At 46.5% G+C, this 26,051-nt stretch overlaps 1 protein-coding gene across 1 annotated transcript in view; it reads left to right on the top strand.

The window, feature by feature from the left end:
* The window catches only part of SCD5 (stearoyl-CoA desaturase 5), a 34,056-nt gene extending 8,723 nt beyond the window's left edge, over positions 1-25,333 (top strand). The window contains exons 2-5 of the mRNA XM_075033828.1: positions 14,290-14,420; positions 19,148-19,353; positions 22,835-23,067; positions 23,640-25,333. Of these exons, the coding sequence (XP_074889929.1) occupies positions 14,290-14,420; positions 19,148-19,353; positions 22,835-23,067; positions 23,640-23,830 (761 nt within the window). The 3' untranslated portion in view covers positions 23,831-25,333. The remainder of the gene's footprint in view (positions 1-14,289; positions 14,421-19,147; positions 19,354-22,834; positions 23,068-23,639) is intronic.
* Positions 25,334-26,051: the final 718 nt, after the last annotated feature.

The raw sequence follows: 26,051 nt of genomic DNA, 5'->3' as shown, positions 1-26,051 counted from the left end.
AAGTTCTCTGGGCCCTGGCACCATGTGGGGTGGAAGGGGAGCAGTCTTGGGCTCCCGCTTGCTGCCTCTTGCTCCCTTTGGGTGATTCTTCAGGCAGGGCACTGGAGAAGGGAAACATATGGGTGCTGGGTAATGGTGCAGGTTGGAAATGGCAGCATGTCTTAGGAAAATGTAAGAAACTCTATTTTGTGGTGGATTGAGGGTGTAAAAAGGGGTTTTGCCTTTTAATAATTTTTTTGGCCAGCACCATGAGGTTGTAACTTCTTTCCAGAACCCGTTTGGCTGTAGGTGTGGAAAATAGGACCTTTATAGTCAACTGAAGCAATCAGTTGCAATGGTGGTTGTAGATGATCAGTTTCATTCTCAGCTGCTCTTTCCCCTGCTGCAGTCGGTTGGACTCGGCTGCAGGGAGGCAGGCATGCGAGTGTGGCCAGACCTTCTTGCAGGAGCCATAGCAAGGCTCTCCTTGTTTTCCGTTGGCTTTGGCTCATACCTTTGATGCAGAGGGATAGACTTGCGTGCTTGAGTTGGCCGAAAACTGCTTGGCCGCTATTCAGCAGGCAGATGAAAACTGGCCTCCTTGTGCAGTGTATACACAGGTGGTGGTGGGGAAGTGGTGGTGGGAAATATGAAAAACATCTTGCTGGGTAGGTAAGAGGCGGAGACCCAGTGTGTGGGAGCTCTCCCTGTGCCAGAGCTTACTGTGGGAGCAGAGCTGGGCTGGGCTAGGGCTGTTTGGGCTGTAGGGGTGCAGTGAGTAGTCATCCAGGGATCATGGTGAGCAATCATCTGGTGAGTGCCCCCTGAGAGCTGACAACATCAGCCTACCTGCTGTGCTGGGGACAAAGGTGTCCTTCTCTCCCCTGGCACCATCCTCTAACCTAACAGCTCTGGGTAACTGACCCGCCTGCTGCATGTTTGGCTGGATGCAAGAGGCTTGTGTCTTCTAATCTTAATGAGTTGTAGTGCTTGCAGCCCAGCTCTGAGGCTCAAACTGCCAGAAGGAGAGAAAACTGGGAGAGGCCATTTTTTGCAACAGGTTTTTCTCTGAGCTCTGTTTGATTTTGGAAGCAGGAGGAAAAGGTATAGGAGTTGACAGCATACAAGTAAAGCAGGCACAATGCATCTGGGAAAAATGCTGTGATAGATGGCAACATCGTCCAGAGTCTGAAGTCCTGAGAAGTCAAGGCCATCAAAGCCGTTGGCTGGCCTGAGAGAGCACGGGCTCAGAGCAGGGTCTGTCCTGTGCAGTGGATCCCATTCAGCAGGCAGCTGGGACAAAGGTGCTGCTGCCTCCTCAGGGAATCAAGCCTGGAGGCTCCCTGCTGAGCCCTGCTCCTTTCATGTGCCCCATGCCTAGAGATTGTAAAAGGTGGAAGCTTTCAGTTTGGCCAAATCACAAGTATGTAGCATGCCACGTCTTTGTTTCTAATAGCGGAGAAGCTGCTGTTCCCCGGCTCTGTGCTTTCGGTGGTCTTGCCAGCATGCACAGCGTGAGTGGTGGGATGAAGCCATTCCCCCACCGTGTACTCAGCTGCATGCCAGGCAAGCTTTGGCCAGTGATGGGCAGGGGTGCTAAATAACTAATCCTTCTTTCTTGAGGCAGAGCTGCCTGCTGCATGCAGGCTCTGGAATGCCATGCTAATGGCTTAACCACACCATTTCTTTGCTCCGTCCTTGAAAAAAGAGACAAAATTGGCATTAATTCTTTCTTGGCATTTATAGAGCACTTAAAAACCACCAGAGCCCTAGCCGGCATGGAGATTGAGGACAGCAGTGAAGTCATTGGGAGAGAAGTGAGATCTGCCCATTGGTTTTGTGACGACGCAGTATTCAGCTGAGCTGAGAGAGGCTACGCATAAGCATCAAAAATTTCAGAGAAACCAGAGCATCTTCCAGCCTTTTCTTTTGATCTAAAAATATGTATAAACTGTTCGGTATCTTAAGGCAATCTTAAGTGGCTGGTGAGTTCAGGGAATCTGTATTTGCTTCCTAGGGGAATTTCACTGTTCACTGGAATACTTGCTGTCAGCCACAATTTCCATTGCTGTATTGGCTTTATTTATGTCACCTTGGCTGCAGTTGTCAATGTGAATGTTTCTGCTATTCCAACCGGAATAAAGTCTTTTGTATACTCAGCCAAAAGGGCTGGCTCTGGGGAATGTTCCTGAAAATGCATATGTAGGCATGTGCATCCAGGCAGAGACAGCCTGGATTTTATAAGCTGGTAATGGCAGGGCAAGAGGATGCGACACATGGCTTCTTCTGGAGCTCCTCCACTGTGGTACAGAGGGGCAGGAGAAGGGCCTTGTCTGAACTCATCTTCTCTGCAACTCTAAAACTCTGCTTCATCTTTGCCTTTGATATGCTTCCTCTTATCTCTTTCGGTTCAATTTAGAGTAGCTCAGAGAATGTGTAGATCTAATTTTAGATGAACCCACTTCTGGCCTGAGATTTCACACGTTTGGTCTTCACAGGAATGCACGGCTCCCCATGAGAGCTGGCCTGCTCTGTACGGTGGGTGGCTCGGGTAATTGGTGCTGCTGCACGCCAGTGCTTCTTAATTCTCAGTTGCTAGTTTGAATCCAGCCCAAGGTGTTTTTGATGCCAGGCTTTGATAGTTAGCAGGACTCGGCGAACAGTGCGTTGGCCAATTGACTCTGCTAGCAGAGAAGTGTTTCCTTCCCAGAGACCCCAGGGCCAGAGCACTAATTCAACATTTCTTCATGGCAGCAATTTAGGGACTAAGGTGGAAAATTTCTCCCTCCTTGGTAAATGTAGTTCCAGGTCAGGAAATGAGGATTTTTTGGTAGGATGATGTGGATGAAGTGCTGTGTTACTGCTCCTCGCATCTCTCTGCTGTGGAGGAAGAGATCTCCAAGGTTGCCCTGGAGGGTGACAGAAGTAGAGATGCGTACTGGAGACTTGATAGCTAATCTAGATCTAATAATGCTGCATGTTGACCTTGGCCCTCCCATCAATGCAGTGCATGACATCAACCAGCATTTTTAAATTAGATGTTTGGATAGACCACGTGTGGGTCTAATTTGGTGCAGGAAAACTTTCCTTTCTGAGGGCAGACACAGCATTTTAAGAAAACATATCCCAAAACTTGGTGTTATCTAATGATAGTGCAAAAAAGTGTTGTGGTACCAGGCACCATTAAGTTACTGGCTGCATTTCTGATCTGAGCCCTGATGCTGAATCAGGAGAGAACCTTTTACCGCTGCCTGTGTCCATAGTGAAGTGGAGGATCTCTGAGGTGTTCAGAAGAGGCCAAGCATGGCGCAGCTGCTGAAATGGATGTGCTGCCTGCAGTTCCAGTGGGAATGGAGTTAGGCACTACTCAACGCTATTGGAAGTGCTTTCCCTGATTTGGTCAGATTAACTGATGTGGCTCATTAGACCTAAATCTGCCACTGAATAACAGCAAAAACCCACAAGTGAGGAAGAGAAGGCAGGTGCAGGATATGCAGATGTAATATAATTTTTAGAAAGGAAAAAATCCTAACCATAAGTTACATAAGTGTTATGTATTTATGGTGATCAGTCAGCTTTGCAATGGTTGCTTTGTGCTTGAGCAGCTTGCTGTATTTTTCATGCAGTTCTTGTAGCCTGATGGAAGACCTTGGGTTTTATGCATGGGGTTATTAAAATTCCCTAGCAGGCAATTTTGATTTGGCTGAATAAGCGGAGGTAAAATGCTGGTGTGGAAATGGACAAATGTTGCATGACCATCCCTGTTATTTTTAATCCTCAAGTAGTTATTTATACAAGTAAGTCAAGTTGTGGTATCTCTTTATATATGGGTGTTGTGGTTTAACCCCACCTGGCAACTAAGGACCACACAGCTGGTCACTCACCTCCCTCACAGTGGGATGGGGGAGAGAATCAGAAGGGTAAAAGTGAGAAAACTTGTGGGCTGAGGTAAAGACAGTTTAATAGGTAAAGCAAAAGCCGCACACACAAGCAAAGCAAAACAAGGAATTCATTCACCACTTCCCATGGGCAGGCAGGTGTTCAGCCACCTCCAGGAAAGCAGGGCTCCATCACATGTAACAGTTACTTGGGAAGACAAACGCCATCACTCCGAACGTCCTCCCCTTCCTTCTTCTTCCCCCAGCTTTATATGCGGAGCATGCCATCATATGGTCTGGAATACCCCTTTGGTCAGTTGGGGTCAGCTGTCCCAGCTGTGTCTCCTCCCAACTTCTTGTGCACCCCCAGCCTCCTCGCTGGTGGAGTGGGGTGAGGAGCAGAAAAGGCCTTGAGGTTGTGTAAGCACTGCTCAGCAGTAACGAAAACATTTCCGCATTATCAACATTGTTTTCAGCACAAAGACAAAACATAGCCCCTAGCTACTGTGAAGAAAATTAACTCTATCCCAGCCAAAACCAGCACAACAGGGATGAAAAAAATGGCCTGTGCTGAGATGAAAATTTCTTTCCAGGCTTTGTCACACAGAGGTTTGCCTGAGAGTTTGCTGGCTACTCCAGCTGTGGAGAGAGTATTTCCACCAAACGGTGTCATGTCACAAGATGTCTTCATCATGCAACAGCATTTTTAAGGTCAATTGGTTTTGGCTGCCCTATTGTTGAAGAGGTAACAGATGTCTACAGGTGAGGCACAGCCCTTGTCTTTGTTAATATTTCTTCTCCAAGCAAAAGATGTGCTTTCTCGGCCATTAGTGTCACTGGAATTCACGTCTCCTTAAGAAATTACTCCCTCCTGTATCCATGGGATCTTTCCTCCTGATCCTTGAACTGCTAGAGACGCAGTGTGTGTGCAAAAATGTTGAAGCCTGTGCTGAATGTAACTTCAAGCACTCCCACCTGGGGCTAGGAATGTGTCACGTCTTGTAGGCTAAACAGTGTTGGGAATGTCATTGCCCAGCAGTGAGACCTCCAGGAGAACCAGCTTCTGAAGCTGTCCTCAGAATGATGGCAGTAGAAGAGCTAAGATTTTTCCACGACAGCAACTGAAAGCTGAAGACGCCACTCAAGGAAGATCTCCCTGAGCAGATACCAAATAACGCTGCAAGTTGCTTGTGAGCAGGGCTTTGGGTCAGGGGGCTGGCAGGTAGCAGCCGTGGGCAGAGGCTGTGACAGAGAGCTTGGGAGAAAGGCAACCACAGCCAGAAACCAGATGGACTCCAACAGGAGGTTCAAGCAGGGTGTGGTTTTGTGGCTGGAGTATGCAGATTTCTTCTACCCTGTTTCTCACCACAGTGAGGGCAGTGGATGTTTTTCTGGTCAGTGTTTCATTGCTGCTGCTCCTGGCTTGCTTTGCTGGCTTGTTGGATCTTTCCGTCTGCCAGAGCCCCTGCTGAGTGGGATGCCGTGGGGAGACAGAGGAAGCGCTTGGCGGTCTGCAGAGGGATCTGGCAGCCCCAGCTGGGGGTCCTCTACCTGCTGATTTGAGGCCATGGGAACAGCAGCTTCCAAAATCTGTGTTAGGGCTATAGCTGTCAGTGATACTGGCCGGTCCTAGGAGAGAGTGATGCTCGTGCAGCTTGTTCTGAGCTCTCTGTGCTGGGCTTTGCACCAGCGCAGGAGTAAATGGGGCTGACGTCCTCAGAACGAGACATAAAACCAAGGCCCTGATCCTTAGTGGTTATCTTGATCCAAGATCTGTCATCCTCATGGTAAGAGCAAGTGTGATAACAACTCTGGGACAGCCTCCAGCCTTGATAACTACTTTCCACATACTCTGTGCAAAATGCCACATCTTGGAAGTCCACCAGTGTGCAGGCACTGCTAGTGCAACAGTAACTGAGCTGTATTGTCTTTTTTTCCCCTTTTTCTTTTCTTTTCTTTTTTTGTTTTGTTTTGTTTTGTTTCTTTTGTCTCCTCTGAATAGCAACTCCTCTTACCCCTGTTGGGACAAAGTATTGAGTTAGGTGAGCCACTGTTCTGATCTCCTAAGGCATATCATCTCTCTTGTTTGGAGTGGCGAGCACTTTGCCCCACCTGTTTTTCCTCATTGTTGGTACTGGTGAGACAGGTGGTCTGGGAGTTCCTGTCCTGCTTCCTGGCGCTTGATGTAGTACATTCTCATGCTGACTGACCTAAGGTTTGTAATCACTTGACTTAAAACTGGGTCAATGATTTGCTGCCCCAGGACCAGAAAAACATTTGTTGCATTTTGTAACATGCAAAAAAGCTCAAATGTTCACAAAGCTTGCCTAGTCCCAAAGTCTGGAAAATGAGGCTGTGGTGGGATCTGTGTTTGGTACAACTCACCTAGACCAAACTGCGAGGCTGACGGCTCTCAAAGCTTGTGTCAGGTTCAGAGTAGTCACCTTGCTATGGTTGAATGTAGTATCCAAATCCCTCACTTCTGCAAGGGACTATGAGGTTTTTAGCCACATGTGAGAGATGCCAGCAGTGGGACTGGCAAGGGCTGATGGCCTTCCCAGCCCTGCTATCCCTCCTCTCCTCGCCACCCCTGCACAGGCAGGGATTGCAGGCACTGGGTGTGAGTCAGTGCCAGGCTCCGCGTGTCGCCACCCCACGGGAACAGTTGTGTGACATGATTCTCTGTTTTAAAGATGTTTTATATATTGATGGCAGCACCGTTGTGAATGTGCAATTGATTTTGTTTCACCGCTACTATTTTTATGTCTGATGTTTTGTCCCTCAGAGGTAATTGCGATTTGCTCCATGTAACTGGGTTATTTTTGACGTTGGTAACATGTGGATAGTTGCTATCCAACACAGTGTCTCCTTGTAATCTGTGCCTAAGAAGAATGTCTAGACATCTCATCTCTTTCAGGAGCCAGCATTGTCTATTCAGATGTGCAGAGTGAACCCAGTGCTTGTTGGGCTTCTTGTTTCGGTTGATTTGGGTTTTTTATAATCAGATAGAAGTCAAAAGCAATCTGGAATCTGCTGGGTTCACAAACAGTAAATATATATCATGTTTCTAATGTGGTCCCAGGTTTCAGAAATGGAAGAGGTTCTAATTTTGATATTCAGCATACAAAAGAATTTAAATTTTGGGGGGCAGAGATCTGCTCCAATTTAAGCAACCACTTAGAGCAGAGGATGATTTCCTGATGTCTGTGAAGTAGCTATAGACTGTGGCAGTATCTGCCCATATCTTCCTAAGAGGTCAGTCCCCTGGACACAGGCTTTCAGAAGAGTTTGACACCGGGTATAGTAAAGGTTTTCTGGAAATCCAGCCATGGGGATAATGAGCTGTTCTGAAAAAGATGTCTCAAATGTTTTATGCTGTTGATCTCCCATCCCATCCATTTTTAAATGATTTGCCTGGTATAGCTTTCATTGCTTCTCTCCGACAGCGAGATGATACCTCTGTACCTGCTGTTCAAAATCACACTGATGCCTTGCCGCCTTATCATATTGCACACTGAGAATATTTTATGAGCTGTTGGTGATCGTCCTTGCAGGCTCCCGCTTCCTGAAGCATCTCATCTTCGTCTGCAGTTACCACCCCCTGAACTACATTACTTTGCTTTTTATATCCAGGCAGATCTTTATTTGAGCCTTACTTTCCCTGTTTCTCCATGGATCCTTTTGTGTTTCTTAGCTGTCTCACTGCTGCTCCAAATTTAGCATCATCTGCAGTTGTAATTAATATGCTGTTTGCCTTTGTTCCAGGTCATTAATAAGGAAGGATGTTGAATAAAAATCTTCTGCTTATTGATTCTGGCGTGTTCCCATAAATAGCATCTGTGCACAGGCACAGCGTACTTGGAAACCTAGCAACCCGCCAGCAACCCACCGGCTCCCCATTTGCACGGTAGTTTAACCTCATGTATCTTGTCTCTTGCATCCTTTTCCTGTCCCCCTGCACTGGTTTTCTCTTTTGTCCTTTTGCACAGGCTTACTTACTCTTCCTCTTTGTTCCCACTCTTAAATGCTTCTCCCATCAGAAGCATTTTGCTTATGCTGTGCTCTATCGAGTGAGCTTGCGGTTGGAAATGCTCCTGTCAGACCTTATGCTTCTGCAGGGCTCCAGTGGGGAGAGTGTGCTGCCTGCCCAGGGGAGTGATGTGTTGGGGCCCCACTCACCATGGAGGCATTTCACACCAGTTTACTCCGTTAATGCATGGTTTGTGTGTTGCAGAACTTGCAGGGAGGGTGTCGGAGACAATGGAAAAAGGTAGTAAAATTCCTAGTTTTGAGAGAAATTCTGCCTTGAGGTCTTGAGAAGGAGTAGGGAGAAAAAAGGAGGAACCCACTTAAAACCTCTGCTCTGCTGGATTTAATCATCCTTCTTTGAAACAGATCCTGGCTTACTGTCCAGTCAAAGGCAGCTATGGGCTTGGTGGTTGAATTTTGCAGAGTCCAGAGCTCTTGGCACAGGCTTTGCTGTTTCAGGTACTTGCACCCAGGTCTCGGACTTCTCCCAGACTTGCAGCAAGCCCTAAACCTCCCTGCAGAGTTTTGGCTGTTAATTGGGATGGCAGTTAGAGCTGTTGACTGGGGACACTTGTTTTGTATGGGTTGGGGGTAGAGCCCTGGCAGAGGGCTCTGGCCGGTGCTGCAGCCCAGCTGCCTGTGCTCAAGGATCCAGCTGCTGGGGTGATGAGATGAGAGCTACCTCCTGGGCCTTTCAGCACAGCTGTGGGCACCCTCCCGGCTGCGAGGGGCACCTGGATGGGCATAGCTGAGGATGCCTGTGGGCATGTCTCTGACCATTACTGTAGAAGGACGTCCAGAGGCTACGTTTCTAGAGAATTGTCCTGAAGCCAGCATCCTCAGAGAAATGGGAGAAAAGTGGGTTTGACTAAAGCTAGATCTCCTGTAATTATTGCTTTGAGCAGACAGCGATTCAAAGCAAACCATAGCCAGCTGAAATCCTCTAAAACTATGTAAACTTGGGCTCCACCACCTGTCCAGGCTAAGCTAGCTATTGCTCTGGGGAGCAGCAGGCATGGCTCACAGCATTCCCACACCATCCTAGGGGCTAGGGAAGATAATTTAGCTCTCGTTCTGAGTAAATTCTTGAAAGCAACAATTTTACAGTAGCAGAAGCAGGAGTAAAGGCCCAAGGGGGCACTGCAGACCTGTGGAGCTCCCTGCCATGCAGTGCCACAGTATCCAGAAGGTGCAGAGGTATGTGAGGATGACAGGTGCCCAATAACATGGGTATCTGCATTAACAGAGTAGATCTGAACTCTCACACCGAACATGGTAATTGGACCTGATGCTGAGAAGGAGCTGCTTTTGAGTCCGTGTGTGGCAGGAGAACCCTACTGCAGGCGTAAGGCAGACCGCAGAGCCATGGAGTCAGCACCGGGATGCATTCCCAGCCCAGTGGCACACTTCAGCTCCGTGCCAGGAAGATGGCTCCCTGCCAGTGGCTCAGTGAAGCAGATGCTCCACGCTGCCTTCAGTCCATGAGTGAGGCAAAACTGAATAAACGATCAGAAAATGGCTTGAAAGGCTCTTCCTCCCCTCCCTCTGGCTCTAGTATGAAACTGTGAGCTGCACAGCTCTAGCTTGCTTTTCACAACACCAGAAATACCAGCCTTAAACCCACTGTCTTTCACGGATCTGTTCATTGGCTGCTGTGTTTCCTCTCTCATCGCAGGTCTCTCCAGGCAGCTTTTTCTGCTGTGTTAGCTTTTGCTTTTTCATTTTTTTTCTCTTGAAGTCCCCATTCTACTCTTTTTTTCTTTTTTTTTTTTCTCTCCTCCTTTCTTTTCCTTTGGTATTAGCGTGACAACCTTTTGTCAGGTGGCTTCAAAGCTCCTTGCTCAAGCTGCTGTACTGTTGGTGGAACTTGCATGCACTGGCTCTCTTAGATGCTGGCGCTGCCGGCCTGGCAGTTCTGTGTGCTCTGTCCCCAGGCTTGTGGTTAGCGAGTCCTCACCCAGCCCTCTTCTAGCTCCATCTTCCTTATACCTCAAGCACCTCTCATTTCACAAGCAGCCCTCTCTGTGCAGTCGATGCTGGGGCTGGCTTGGCCTCCCAGTGAGGACAGCCCCATGGAAATGCCTCTTGGCCTCATAGCTGGGTATCTTGGGGAGGTGGGGATGCTGCCAGCTTGCTGTTCTTCCTTCACATCCATCATCAGGGGCTGCTGACAACCGCCTCCACCATGCTCCAACACAGCCCTCTCCCAAGCTGTGCTCCTGCCAGCCCTGCAGCACCGGTTGAGGGGAGGAAAAGCAATATATTATTCCTCCTCTCTGAATTCCTCCGGTACTTGTAGTGGCCTGTGATCGTGTGTGAAGCCAATATACATGGATAGCACAGCTCAGTCTTCAGTCTATAGGTTAAGTTTGAAATGCTGTGGTTTCCTTGTGAGTCTGATTTTGCTTTGGTCAGTCTGCCTGGCTGCAGAGTTAGCTCACTAGAACATGCAGAAGGCTATTCTGGCTATTTTAGCCGCTTCCTCTTTGTACATTAAGTACCTTGCTAAATTAAAAAGAACTATATTGTTAACTCTTTGGATTCTAGGCTGTTTATTGGTACTTTTCTTGTGTTTTTCTTTTTTTTTCCCCTTTTTCTGCAATAACTGTGTTTTTACTCTTTATTGCTTAGGAGACCTGTTTAGTTACAGGTCTAATGGAGTTTGCAACATAGGGGGAAATTGCTATTAACTGAGCTGCTTTGCTCCACAGTGTAATCCTTTTGTGTTTCAAGGAGATGTTCACCCCCCCTACATGCTCCCCACCCCCTGAAAATGAGCCAGGTAGGTAAGTAGTGGCTCTCTTCTCATGTAGTTACTGTAGCTGTGCATAATTAATGTAAAATCAAACGGTTTATAGTCTGATTTTTGGTTTGAGTTCATAATTTATTCTGCAAAGGAAAGCTTGAGACCTAACTTTATGCAGCAAATATTTGTCATCCTGGCTATTTATACATTGGGAATTAGTGGCCAAGTAATATTTTCAGGCACCCTAATTCCTGTAAGAACCACAGAAGTCTGATATCACTGTACAGTGCATTTGTCTGACAGGATTTGTTTCTGCTCTGGTCACCAAACTCCTGAGTAATGTTAGTTGTTTGTTTCTGGGAATGTTTCAGCCCTCAGGATTTATATTAGGAAAATTTCCGCTGTTATGATTCTTCCTCTGCAAAGCCAAAAAAATAGGCAAGTTGTGTGGGTATAAGCCCCAGCCATTTTAGCTTGATCAGTGTGGTGGTGGCTGAGGCTGGCAAGTCCCTGGAGGGCTGCAGAAGGCAGGACAACAGAGCTTGTGGTTGTAGCCCTGGGAAAGTCCTATTTGATCAGGGCAGCATGTTTCTGGGAGGCTCTGGTGGTATTTCATCAGTCTGGCGCTCATTCTCGGTTGGCCTTCCTGGGAGATGTGAATTGAGAATGATGCTGGGAGAAGGCCTGGACTGGGAGGTGCTGTTCAAAGGTCTGGACACAGGGTGGCGTGTAGACCTTAGGGCAGCCCCCAGACTCCCAAAATACTGCTGCAGTGCTGGTGGTGCAGAGTGGGTTGAATGAAAGGGTCTCTGTTAAGCTGAGCTCTGCAAGAGCTGAATCATCAAGTGGCATAAATCCCTTTTATTTAGTGCAGCTATTCCATGTGGTCTGTATGTTACCTAACACTCTGCCTCTTTCTTGCACTGGACAGAGAAGTAAAGCAAAATCAGCCTTAACGTTGCATATGTCTCATTCTACCCACTTATCTCTAATTCTGGTTTTAAGCAACGGATCATGATTAAGATGGCAGGATGCCTTGAGAAGCACTTGGTCAACTAAATGATCTGTTGCTTCGAAGTGGGAGAAAAGCCACTCTTTGTGGTTTAAGGAAGCAAAGAGACTGCTGAAGATGGGAGATTTCAGCCCCTGTGACTAGCATGAGGTTAACCAGTCATAAAGCTCACAGACGATATGTTCTTGTAATGATTCAGGACTATAACCTCAGTAATCTTAGCTTGATAATGTCAGTATTCTATGTGTCACAGATCTGTTTCCACAATTACAGTCATTTGAATGATTTGGAAGGTCTTATTTAGTGATGTTTCTGTACAGCTCAACAGCATGTACAGAAAATGACAGGATAGGTTTTCCCTAATTTCATGGAAGTCTGAGTCCTTGCACTGACGAGGCATGTGCAAGAACTGCAAGACTGCAGTGGAGACTGGAGATTGAGTTGTGGTGTCGTTATTTTTACTGATCTGAGAGTAAGCTGTAAACTCAACAAAATCTGTAAATAATGTGCAGAGAATGCACAATTTTCAGTTCATTTCTGTACCTCCCTTCAGGAAGGAGGCAGAACTCTGAATTTGGCGATAGACTTCAGTGCAGTGGACATAACTGCACAGATGAGTTTTTTTTGGGAGTAGCATGAACACTGCAGGCTGCTGAAAAGGAGAATTGCCTCTTCAGTGGTGGTGTCCAAAGCGGGTTTTACAGATGCGTCATCTTTATCAGGACCATTCTGACTCCATTTGTCTGTTGCATTTTGTGAGAAAGGGTTTGGTTGGCTGTGCCAGAGATGACAGGAATTTAGGTCATGTACATAATATGAAACAGTTTGGGTAAATCTGTTTTCAATGGATCCACCAGCGGAGTGGATAAGGTACATTTACTCCTTCAGTCCACAGGGGTGACGATCACCATGAAATATGGTTGCCATTATTTTACCAAATATCTTTCTATTATATTTTCTCTTAGATGCTGTAATTTCAAGCATTGTGAGCTTGGAGTTGATAGAGGGACACAGTAGACACGGACCTACATACACATATTTTTGTTTTCTTTTTGCAAAGATAGATGTTTTACATTACATACTGGGAGAAGCTGATTGTGAATTCGTTTCTAGCCACTGCACGTCTAACAGAGTTCCCTGCTGGACACACTGTTGTGCAGACACAAGTAGAAAATCCCCTTTTGGGGATAGAGTTTTCCTCTTTGTTCCAGTAACTCTATTTAGGTATTTTAAAGACGCTGTTTTAACCAAAACAAGCCTCTGTGCGTAGGGTGGCAGGGAGCCCTGGCTAAACAGAACATCACTTCAGACCATGCAAGCTCATTTGAGGTTGTTCTGTAATATTCTTATTGTTTGAATCCACTCTTGTTTCTAATTTTACACTTGTAAAATGAGCCTATACTCTTTAGGCACAGAATGAGAAATCGACACCTATGGGAGGAAGACATAAGAGTCTGTATATCATGGCAGCTGGGTAGCTTGAATGTGAGTAGTTTTAAGCAGTCCAGTTTATTTGGGACTTTTATAATACTTTCCTCCTAGTGGTTCCCATTTTCCCTCTGGTCTCTCTTCAAAAGGAGGAGCAGCTCTAATGCACTGTTCTTCTAACCCTTTCCCATAGTGTCCTCTTTTGTTGCAAGTCAAAACAACTCAGGCAATGGATCATCCATCACACAGGAATTCGGAGACAGTAGAGACAAAAACAGCTAGCAGATCAAAGGAGAAGCAATCGGTGGACAGATGCATGGCTTGAGCACGCGGGCCGAGGTCCTACAGTCTCGTTCTGCTGCCCCAGTCAGCCATTCCCTCTGCCCCTGGAAATGCAGGGTTAACCGGCCGGAGCGTGTGTGAGCATGGCCCCTGCTGGAAGGAGAACCAGAGATGTGCTGATGCTGTGATGGTGGTTGGTGGGGGTATTATTTTAAGCATGGGGCGTACATTGCGGGACGCATGTGCTTGGGCTGTGTGTCTAGCCTGGAGCCAGTGTGGTCAGTAAGGAACAGACCTGCTCCTGTGCTGTGTTGGCCATCTGAAAAAATGCTCAAAACAAGTTTACTTGGCCAACTTTTTAATTAAGGGAAGGAAAAGCAGTTCCTGAAACTGAGGGAGATGGTGAATTCTCCAATTCCTGGTGCATTTTTATTACTGAGTCATGAGCTCCTGATGATAAGAGAAGTTTTTATTGTGGAAACTGTGACACAGGTCGTATCTGTAGGGGTGGGATGTGATGCTTTTAAACTAGCTGACAGATCAAACTGGAGCAAAGACCTGTCTGAAGGAGGCTGGCAGTGTCCTGCTAGAAGAGTGATTGCTACTCCACTGACATGAGTAATGAACTTTGACTCCACTGTACTTGGTGAAGGCACACTGCATGAACATGTCACGACACGGTGCTTCAGTGCGCCAAACTCTCCTGAACAGCACACTGGCTAAATGGGGAGGGGTGGGAAGTGGAACGACACGTCCCTGGGGCCATGGGGCAGAGGTAGGCTGAGAACCTCACCTCCTGTCTGCCCAGCCTCATCTTCTGAGCGACCCTGCAGGTGTCGGCAGGCAGGTGCAAGGATCATCTTTACATCGAAGAAAGTAAAAATAATGGCAGTTGGGCCCTGGCACATCCTGTGTTTTGATTTTGTGTCTTTCAGCATATTTCTGTTTCCTGATGACAGCCCTGGGTGTGACGGCTGGTGCGCATCGCCTGTGGAGCCACCGTTCCTACAAAGCCAAGCTGCCTTTGCGGATCTTTCTGGCTGCAGCTAACTCCATGGCTTTCCAGGTGGGGTTGTGGTCGGCTGTCCAGATTCTTGGCCCCCAGGCAGCTTCCTCTCCTGTGTAGGGATGCCCTCAGCTTAGAGACAGCAAAAGGAAAAAAAAAAAAAACCATAGCAGAAAGACATTTGCTGATAACACTCTGGCTCAGGGGATGCAGAGCCCCACTCACCACCCATGTAACAGTATGCATTAGACAGTCCAGAAGCAATAGTTACTTAAGGACCAAGTTGAACATGCCCAGGTCAGGGACTCAGCACCCCAGGAGCCTATCTGTGGCACAGGTCAGGCCCCACACTTCATCAGACAATGTGGAAACTTTTGTAAGGGTCAACTTGATGCAAATACGTCTGCATAATCAAGTGTCTTTGTCCATCCAGGCAGTTGGAGATTTTGGCATGCCCAGAAAGGAGAGCAATCTTAATTTATCTCTGTTTTATGCAGAATTTTACACCAGTAAAATTTAATTACATTTGCAAAGAAGCGTGTTACTAGCTCTGTACTTACTGACAGGCCATCTTAGACCTCAAAAACGTTTGTGTAACACCCAGCTGGTGGTAGGAGTTAGCCCAGAACCAGGATCTTCTTGGTGTGAATTTAGTTAGTCCTTCTGATGTTCAAAATAGAGATATGAACCTGTACTAACATTAAACTTACTGAGCTTGGCTGCCGTAACGCCTTGTGGCACGGATTACCATGTGAGTGTTGTGCCTTGAGCTTTCAGCTTTTTCTCTTCAGTCTTTTTGGTTGACTTCTCATTCATGTACTTTGATAGGGGATGAAGAGAGTCCCTTTATCCACTTCTGTACTATTCATTTATCATCTTTGATTTATCTTTTTTTTTTTTTCAAGGTGAAAAGAGTTAATCTTGTTAATCCCTCTAGACATTACAAAGAGCACAATGCTTGAATATGGGAATGTGTCCATTTTGACTGTAACCTTCCTTTATTCTGAGCCATATTCCAGCTGCTTTGTGCTGCTCGATTCCTTGCAAAGCTTTACAAGCCCTTTGCTCAGCATGTTAAACAACTGTTTTGAGTTTTGAGAACCCCCTTGGTACTGTCCTCCTGTTATACAGCTAATCTTACCTCTTACCTTTCATCAGTAATTTAAATGAATGTGTTGAGCTGGTTGCAGTGAGCCTGCATGTTGGGATTTCATTGCGTTCTGCTCCCCTGTTGCTATGGATTTTGCTCTCAGCTGCGTTGGCCTCATTACTGCTTTTGGCTGAGGGCACGGTGTGATTCTGAGGCAGGGCAGTACTTTAAAGTAGTTTCAAGCCACCTTTGCACCCTTCGTATCAGAAAGAAAACTAAAGGCCAAATCACCCACTCTTAAGTTTTGAGTAGTCTGAAGCCTCCTCCTAATTACCGTGAGATCCATTGCCTGCTAAAGGCTGTTCACCACCACAAACAGACAGTGAATGAGTTTTCAGGTCCATCTCCCTCAGGTTGGCTTTTGGAGGAAGAGGTAGCATTGGAGATACCTACAGCATCCCTAGATGCTGAATATTGAGGAAATAATCAGACTTCTTGGAGGGCAGGGGAGATTCTGCTGAAGAGTTTCAACTTGATGCATGCGCTGTGACATGCTGTACTTCCTCTGAAACACTGTCAGATGCAGCCACTTTTGCCCTGTGCATTTTTTTATGATTGGAGCATGCTGAGCTGTGTTTCTTCTCTCCATCTAGAGTGAAGCTCTCACAGTTTTGAAAGACTGTGCTTCTTGCTGTCACATGTCTGTTGCAGAAATAGGTAATACCTGGCTTACCTATCTCATGGTGTTTAAGTTTCAGCATCTCAGTTGGGACGTGCTGGTGTCTCCTCTGCTAACTGCATTGTACTGTTGCTCCTGGCCACCTCTGAAAAACAAGCTGTGTTGTTCAGCTGAGATTGTGCTGTGAGCATTTGCACACAGCAACAGTGGTTTTGTGGAAATTTGTGTCAGCACACTGAGGCTGTTACATAGCCCAATTTGTTGTCACATTTTGGTCTGCAGGTTTATTAAGGGACCTGTTAATGAAACCTCATGTCTGCATTACCGTCACAGCATGATGCTGTTGCTCTCTGCTTTGGAAGCGATTTCATTCCTGTATTTACCTGAAGCTTGATCAAGGGTGACATGTTCCTGAAAAATGGTTGCTATTAATATGCTCGGAGCATATTTACATGTGCTATGCTCCAGTTCTTAGTGTATTTGTTGCCAACAGTTCTGGCCTCTGGCCTTTATTTCCTCTTAGCATTTGTGGTTTTTAATTAGATGCAATTCAGTTGTTTCACAGCTTCCTAACCCTTTCATCTAGGGAATCATGTTTTTTGCTAGCCCTGCAGGTGTTTGCTGTGGTATGAAGAGCCAAGTTAATTTCTCACAGTATCATTGCTTTGACCTGGTTATCTGCTGTCCTACAAATAATTTTATCAAGTGCTCTTGTGACAAACTGATCAATAGTCTCACTTGAAAAATTACTTCTTGTTAAAAGGACCTTTTCTAGGTGTGCTTCTTGCATAACCCCGTTTTATTTTTCAATGACTTAATCTTGGCATTTTGGCATTTTCCAGTCTTCTGGATATTCCCACTGAAGCCACTTGAAGCAGTGTAGAGGCTTTTATTCCCTTTGATTTCTTTGCAGGAAAAAAATGAGAAGGCAGCAAGGTAAAGATCTCCCCTTGTTCTCATCAAGGAGTTTGGTGACTTCTTTGCTTCACTCAGTTTACTTTGTTCTCTTGTGCAATGGGATAGTTAAGGTGTGACATACTGGACTGCGGGTGAGGAGCTGATCTTTACTGCCTCCTCTCAGCTTAGATGAGTCAGTGCTGCAGAAGAATGTTCCCCTCATCCCCAGCCCACTCCCAGCATCACTGTGGCCATGGTGTGACAACAGTACATGGCTGAGCACAACTGAATGCAATGGAGCTGAGATCTTTCCAGGGCTTTTGTTCTTCACTTGTCCCTTGTGGGCTTTTGCAGACAGAGAGCATCTTTGCAAGGTTGAAATTGGACACGGAGGCATCTGAGCTGGATTCTTTAGCTGCTCTTTGCAGTTGTTTCTGGAGTCCCCTCAGCAGCACAGGTGGCATCAGTGCTTTCTCTCAGATGTTGGCAGCTGAGAGAAAGAGCAATGATTTCTGCAATGCTTTCAGCGTACAGCTTTTGTCTCTCAAAATATAGATATACACAGTTGTCATTAGCTTGAGCTTACTGTGTCCTGGAGTATATTCAGCGCCATGATGGCTGCCGCACTGCGGTTACTTCACAGACACCACAAACAGTTTGCTCAGTTCTGCTAGGAGCAAAACTGCTGTGGTCGGTGGTTGTGGGTGCTGCTGCTATTCATAAAAGTAACCCAAGCCCTTCCTTCTTTTGGGTATTACTGCTTGGGTACCTCCCTGGCTGTGCAAAGATGGAAATAGCAGAGGAAAGCACGGTCCGCTAAGCACTCTCTGCTTAAAGTTCACACTGTTGTGGATCTATGCATTAACTAACATTTCCATGTTTTGGTGCTGGTGTTTGGCAATTCAACTCATAGATGAGAGTGTGGCCTGTGTATTGCAAGTGTTGTAGATGCTTACAATGCCCTGCACTAATAGCTTGGCACCACTGCAAAAACCACAAGTTTAGTCCAATAGCCAGTGCATCATGCAGAGCAAACTGGGAGGCTGAAATCACTTTGGCTGAGTAAACTCAGGAACTCTCACTTTACGCATCCAAGTCTGAAACTGCAGTCCATCCCTTCCTCCCTGCAATCCACATAATCCCATTTACCACCATAAGGCATTTCAGTCACCCATATCAGCTGACAGCTTGAGCAGAGACAGGACTGAACTTGCTTTATATCTGATCTGGATCCAATGCTGAGCTGATATTATGGGTCTGAGACTTCTATTCCAGCCTGGCTGCAAAGGCAAGACTTGATTTTCCATAAAATAGCCACATCTCCTTTTTTATCTTAATCATAGAATCCTAGAATGGTTTGGGTTGGAAGGGACCTTAAAGATCATCTAGTTCCAGCCCCCCTGCCATGGACAGGGACACCTTCCACTAGATCAGGTTGTTCGAAGCCCCATCCAACCTGGCCTTGGACAATTCCAGGGATGGGGCATCCACAGCTTCTCTGGGCAACCTGTTCCAGTGTCTCACCACCCTCACAGTAAGGAATTTCTTCCTAATACCTAATCTAAATCAACCCTCTTTCAGTTTAAAACCACTACCCCTCTTTCTATTACTACACTTCCTGGTAAAGAGTCCCTTCCCATCTTTCCTGTAGGCCCCCTTTTGAGTACTGGAAGGCTGTGCTCTTGTATACATCCCTGCAGACAGCAGTAATTTAAATGGAGGTGCCAGTTTTACTGTGGAAGATGCATCCCTCCAAAAGGCTGAGCAAGTTCAGCTCCTGTTCAGGTCAGGAGAAGTGTCCATCCTCGGACAGCAATCACCCAGGGAGGACACAGGACCAGGGCAGACTGATGATGGTAACTCCCAAGAGGCTGTTGGCTTCCAGCCATCTCCAGCCCTGGGACGTGTCCAATCTGTGCCACCACTTCCCAGAGGATGTCCCATTCTGTGTGGGCACTGAGAGAAGCAATGTGATGGGCTGGCTGGCTGCAAAGCTGGTGTCCCTCAGGATGTCTTTAGTTGATAACCTTTTTTGAGGAGCATCAGAGAGGGGCTTGTTGCTGTTACTGTGTGGGGAAGGAGCTGCCTCTCTCCTCTCACCCTGCCATGCTTTCTGTGCAGAACGACATCTACGAATGGAGCCGAGACCACCGTGTGCACCACAAGTACTCGGAGACAGACGCAGACCCGCACAACGCCCGCCGTGGCTTCTTCTTCTCCCACATTGGCTGGCTGTTCATGCGCAAGCACCGGGACGTCATAGAGAAGGGGAGGAAACTGGATTTCACTGACCTGCTGGATGACCCTGTTGTCAGGTTCCAAAGAAAGTAAGTGGGAGTGCTGGGCCCTTGTGTGAGGTGGGGTGGAGAGGTACCTCCACCTGGTTGTCTAGTTGTGGCTCATTCCTTATTTTTCTTTCCCTTTTCTCCCTGAAGAGATCCCTGCCACCTTGATTGCAGACATTAGGGCTACTGTCCCTCTGGCCCCCACTATTGCCATGTGGCAGTGAGCCCTGTCCCTCTGCTTTTCCAAAAAGCCAGGGCTGGCTGTGAAAACAGCCGCAGCAGCAGTTGCTGGGATCTTGGCCTTCTGCTTTGATTGTTGGAGCAAATGCTGTAATTGCTAACTGCTTTAATGCAGAAGTGCACATTTCACTCTGCAAACTCGTCTTTGGCACTTGTGGGCCAGCGCAAACCAAGCACTTCCTCTCCCAAGACTGTCATTCTTCACAGGATTAATTATTTCCCTTGAGAATTAGCACAGACCTAGTTCAGTTTGCTACACACTCTGCGAGAGGTGGGGATTGAGCGACATGGCTTTGTCCTCTATGTGAGTACCTGTGTTTTAGGCACAAGAAGACTTCTCTCCCTGCAAGCATTTGGTCCAGGTAATTCCGTAAACCACAGAAGCTCATTTCTGAGTGTTTTGTGGGTGAGGGGAGCAGTCTGTTGAGTCCAGAAATCAGTTTCTTTTTTGCATTAGAGAAATCCATGCGCTAGCAGAATTACCCCTGCATTGGAAGAGCTCCAGGAGTGAGGAATTCACTGCCCTCCACGTATTTTTGCTTTTACTGGTTCCTTAGTTGGTGGTGCCTGTTTGCGAAGGCTACCTTGCAGTTTTCTGCAGCTTCTCTTGGTTGTTACTAACTTTTCCAGGACAAAAGCATCCCACAAGAAGCAGGCTCTACTGCTTTGGTTATGGTGCAAATGTTGTATAGTGAAGAAGTATGTTTCTGCAGGGAAGTTACGTCCTAGCAAATGTCTCTGCTGTGGATTTGAATTTAGGACTTTGAGTTTACCTTCCCATATCTGGGAAGAAAAATACAGGGTTCTCCTTTCTGTAAGGTTGAAGTGTTGGGGTTTTTGACAGCATGGAAAACCTGGCAGGTCAGATCAGTAAGAATCATAATAAACCCTTCTTTGTCACGTTTCGTTTTAAGGCCAGATTGTTAGCTTTGCTGAACTTAGTGGTGCTGGTGTGCTGTGGATGAGGTGCCACTCAATCAGTTTAAAACCACATCTCTTCATCTGAAATCACAGTACTGCTCTAGGCATGACTGACAGCCAAATTTATCCTCTGTGAATAACAGAGCAATAATCCTGCATGTGATGTGAAAGAGGGGCTCACAGGTGAAGTGTCTTCATGACAAAGTTTTCATGTGGTAAAAGCAACGCTGTTCCCCAAGCGTGTATTGAGACATTAGTTCCCTTGAACTCCAGTTAAGGAGGTTTCTCATTCCAGGGTGGATGTTTCAATCAAAGGGAGACTGAGAAAATGTAGTCAGGTGCTCATTCAGATGTGAGATCTCATGTCTTCATCAGAGACTTCAGTCTGGGCTTCTTGCATCTCACAGAATGGTTTTAACTGGTTCCTGATAAGCTGTTGCTGATAATTTTATTTTATTTTCCCGGAGTTGGAGAGGCTTTGAACTTTGAAGGAGTTTTCTGGACTGGAAAATATTTTTCTCCTCCAGCTTTACTTAAATCCTGGCCTTGAAGTGTTGAGGTTTGCAAACCTTATCCACAGCCTGGTTCAGAAGTCAGTCAGATGAGTGGGAAATTATCTGTTATCTTTGGTGGAGCGAAGAATGGGGACTTTTCCTTTGGAGAGCCTTGGCTCAGGTAAGTGAAGATAGAGTTCTGTGAGAGAGCTGAGGAGATGCTGTCTTTTTACCATTGTTGGTGTTGCTGGAGAGCTGCACATCTCCTTCTGGAGCCCAGCATGTGAGGCACAACCTCCAAACAATAACAAAAATATCAGACAAAGAACTTGCACAGCAAGAAGTTTATTTATTTCATACACAAGATGATCAAAACTAGCTGGTGTATTATAGATGAGAACTATGTGCATGGAAACTTTCTTCCTTCCAAAAATACTGTTAATACTAACATTTTTCCAGCCCTCTCTGGATTTTAATTGAAAATTGCTTGCTTGTTTGTTTTTGTCAAACCAAAGTGACAGTTCCTCCTATCTGAAAAAAATATAGCAAATGGAAAGTTTTAATAACTGTTTAACAAATCCAAACTCTGTTCTTCCTCATCCCTTCCACAAAACTCAACAAAAGCAGGGGTCTATTTTAAACCCATCATATGGGCACAAATAAGATGGGTCTTACTTTGCGTTTCTTTTCTTTTCTTTATGCACCCTTCAAAATCCTGTCACCTCAGCCTACCGCTCCAGTTTCTTGTGGCAGCTTGCTTTGATGATGATACCCTTGGGATCCCTGTGGGCTGGGCTACAGGGAGGTGGAAAGGCTCAATGGGGAAATGGGGCCTTGTTTCCTCTCGAGGTGGGGACACGCTGTAGGTGGCTCCCAAGCTGCACTGTCTTGCTGCTCTCCGCTTCTGAGCGCCGTTAGCCCGTTCTCCATTTAGCCTCATTTATTTCTATCTCGCTTTTGGCTTTGCCTCCCCACTTCTTGCTGAGCTGCTCCCTTTCTCCACTTGCCTTGGATTAATTCCCCCAGCACAATTTTTCTCTTTGTTTCCTCTGCTATGGTCTCTGCTCTTCACCTCTGTGCTCCCTGCATCCTACGCGCTCTCTTCCCTGCCTTGTCTGGGCGTGGGGCTTTAGCTGTACTATAAAGCTTTCCTGTTTGTTCTCAGACTGTTCGGCTTCCTCCCTCCCCGTTTTGCACTGCACGCTGATTTTGTCCAGTATACAGAGGAGTGGCAGGGCTTGTGCCCGCCAGTGGGCTGGGAGAGTAGCAGTAATCCTGGCCCCCAGGCCAAGTTGCATTTCTCCTCACCCTTGGCAGGGTGCCCAAGGTCTCTTGGAAGCTGCTTTGGGTCTGCTGCTGCTGTTGGAGCTCACGCAGCAGCAGTGGTATAGAAAGGAGCTACTCCTGCCCTGTGCCACAGGTTCCCTTCTGACCTGAGCACGGGGGAAGTCTTTGCCTGCTCTTAGCAGTGAACGTGTTTCAAACAGCTCCACTGATCCCACACCAAGCCCTAGGCTTCTCCAGTCCCAGAGCTGGACCCTAGGTGCAGGGTGTGCAGCCAAGTCTGTGATTCCCCAGGTTTAAAGGTGCTCAACGTGGGAGGTTTGCTCTGGGACTGGGTCTCAGCTGTTCAGCTCCAGTGTTATCTGCTGCTTCGGGGTTTCGGGTTGTCTTGGCATTTTGAATTGCACTTGGAAAAATTACATCATGATTGTGGATGTCTGAAATGTTCCCTGCTGCCCTGGTTATGGGGCCAGCCCAGGTTGTGCCAGGTGCTTCTGGCAGAGCTGTGTCTCCAGAGATCCAGCCCCGCTTCATCCCAGCTGTCATTCCCACCACAGTAATGATGTCCTTTTGTTTCCCTGCAGGTATTACAAGAGTTCAGTTGTGCTGATGTGCTTTGTGATTCCTACCTTTGTGCCGTGGTACCTCTGGGGCGAGAGTCTGTGGAACGCCTACTTCCTTGCCTCCATCCTGCGGTACACCATCTCCCTCAATGTCACCTGGCTGGTCAACAGCGCTGCTCACATGTACGGCAACCGCCCTTATAACAAGTACATCAGCCCCAGGCAGAACACCTTTGTCACTCTGGGAGCCATTGGTAAGTGCTGTAGCCCTGGGTAGAGCTTTGCAAATTCAGAGCGATGACATCCCATCCTGTTTCACTCTGGTGGGGGTTTTGGGCACCTACAACTGGACACCACTTGGAGGCAGGGCTTGGAGGAGGCTGGAACTTGTGCACCCTAGAGGAAGGCTCCCTTGTTCTGCTGATGGTGCCCACATTGAAATAATACCATGTAGTCGCTGGGCAGAGACGTGTTCACAGTAGCAATCCTCTCTTCTCAGCAGTCAGCTGGGGTCAGCGCAGCAGAAGTAAGCGACTCTGCTTCTTACTTGGTTGTGCATCTGCTCTCTTGAAGCACTTATGGTTTTCTTCCCTGAGTGTAAGGGGTGGGACGTGCCCCTTCCTACTGGGGAGGAAAGCCCAAAGCACTGAAATGGAGTCCATTGTGGGTCTGCCCCAGCCAGGGGCTCCCATAGCCAGGGGTGGAGCATAACCTGCACTGGATTCAGGACTTGAGAAACAGGCATTGGCATGTCCAACCCGAGCGTGTTCCTAAGTTCATAAACCTGCCGGCCATGTGGTCTTTAAACTCCTCTGTTGTTTTTCAGGTGAGGGTTTCCACAACTACCACCACACCTTCCCATTTGACTACTCAGCCAGCGAGCTGGGGCTGAAGTTCAACCCCACCACCTGGTTCATTGACTTCATGTTTTGGTTGGGGTTGGTCACTGACCGCAAGCAGGTTCCGAAGGAGATGATCCAGTCTCGCAAGGAAAGTACTGGAGATGGCAGTGCTTGAAAACTAATGCTTTGCTGTGCCAGCACTGTCATATATGTGGGTGGGTGGGTGTGTGCACACCCTCGTGCCTGTGGTGGATTTATTTTCCTCTGGGTAATACTAGTTTTTTCAGATCAGTTGGGATGAGTTAATTCCCCAGGAACAGATTCGGTCCCAGCTTTTTTCCTTATTAGTTGTCTTATGTCCAAACTTCATATTATTAAGTGTAAAAATGTTATATATTATTTAATATTATAGTTAAACAGAAGAGAGATTTGATTTTAGTCACTGTAGTTCATGTCTGAAATACATTGTAATTTGCTTGTTCATGGTAAACGTTGGCAGGTTGGAGGAACTAACTATTTGCAAGTGCAGTTAGGGGAGATTTTTGTTTCTACTATTAATCAATATGCTTTTGAGATGCATCTCTCGGATAGAATGGGGCAGGCCACAATGTGCTGTTTCAGCTACAGACTAGTAGAAAGGACAGTAGTGGCACCGATGAAAAACAGGATGTCCAAGGGGAAAAATTGGCCTAAATTTAGTTAGATGTTAGTTTGAAAACCTGCTTTCTTTTTTCGTTATCCCTGTTAGCCAGCCCAGTGCACTGCTGTCTTTGCTAAATATGAAAACCATTTATTGCTGAGCAGGCTTTTGTGTTGAAGATTAGTCTCTGTACAGGCAAAAAATACCAACTGATGCTATGTTGAGATGATTCCTTTGTTGTCACATATACATCGTAATTTGTAAAAGTGTAGAGCTCAACCATGTCTTAAGCCAAATAAAGCTTCGGTTTCAGTGTTTGGAGACCTAAGTTATATTCTAATTGGTCACGGCCATCAATGCATGCATATTTTAGCTCCTTTTGCACAAGAGGCCTCTTAATCTCTTTTTCTGCCTTTGACTAGCAGGTCTCAGAAAACTGACCTTTATCTAAGTCAGAGTCTCTACTAGTATTTCAGCTGCACGCAACATCCATTGGTTTCTGAGCAAACTATAAAGACAGTTATGTAACTTCTGAATTTTAACAGTTGCCTTGTTAAAAAAAAAAAAAAAAGAAAAAAACTAAAAAAAAAAAAAAAAAAAGGCATGTGGAATTAATGGGACATGTAGCCCTTTGTGTTAGATGTTAGCCAGTGCAGGAGAGAGGCTTTGTACTGTCAGCACTGGAGCACTTTTGAAGATAGAGGGCATGATTTGCATTTATAAAGAAGGTCACCGCCTTGCCCCTCGGAGAGGGAGTGCCTGTGTCCCAGCTGTGTGGCCCCATGCCTTGGGCAAGGCAGGGATCTCAGATAACTGAGACTCAGGCCCAGATATTTTCAGGAAAGATGTAGAATGGGGTGTGGGGGGGAATTAAAATGGTTTCTTTTTTGTTCTGTTTCTTGTTTTATAAATGATGCCATATAATAGAAAAGAGTTGTCTTTATTCTGTGTTTCATTCAGCAGGTGTTTTAACAGTGTTACTTTGCCATTAATAATGTGTAAACTCTTGAGTGATTTACAATAAACAGTTACAAGTTAGACTGGCCCCTGTGTTTTATTTCGAAACATCTACCAAAGTGGAGGGCTTTGTGCATCACACATCAAAATTACAGCAGTGTTTTGCTTGATGTTTCCAGCTATTCAATTGGTTTCCAAAATGCCTATCCCCTCAGCATTTCTGGTTTCCTCGTCAGTGGACGAAGAGTGTTGTCAAATGGAAGGGCACCAAGAGATTTGATTACTTTGGGCTTAGTGGCCAAGCTGATAGAGGGAAAAAAGAAAATTCAAGCTGACATAAGCTTGAAAGGAGACTGTGGCAAGTTCTTGCATGTGAAAATCCCACTTTAATAGCAAAATATCAGCCCAATGTGACTGTAGGATGCTTTGACCAAAAATATTAGGTATTTTGTTTAGGTTTTGCTGTAAGTTCTCCTTGTTTCTGCTGAGATATGCCTGAAGACCTGGGTGTGCCAGAAGTCGTGTCTTGATGTGCATTCATCTGGAGTTGAGGCCATTTGACAGACACAGAAATTACACGCACATGAGTAGGAGACATCTCCCCACCACCCCCTGCAGTGCCTGGAGGAGGAGGTAGAAACAGGCTCCCAGAGCTGGAAGGTATCTGACCTGCTGGTTGGAAAGATAGCGCTGTTGCTTCCTCCTTTGCACAGTTGACAGGAAGTTGGAAAGCAGCAAAAATCATTGGGAACCCGCCTTCAAAATGATGCAGGCAATGGGTTTGGACTTGATGTTTGAG

This window comes from Buteo buteo, chromosome 1, assembly GCF_964188355.1.
Source record: "Buteo buteo chromosome 1, bButBut1.hap1.1, whole genome shotgun sequence".
NCBI lineage: Eukaryota > Metazoa > Chordata > Aves > Accipitriformes > Accipitridae > Buteo > Buteo buteo.
The sequence above is the reverse complement of the archived record's forward strand: the minus strand, read 5'-3'. Positions and strand labels throughout refer to the sequence as shown.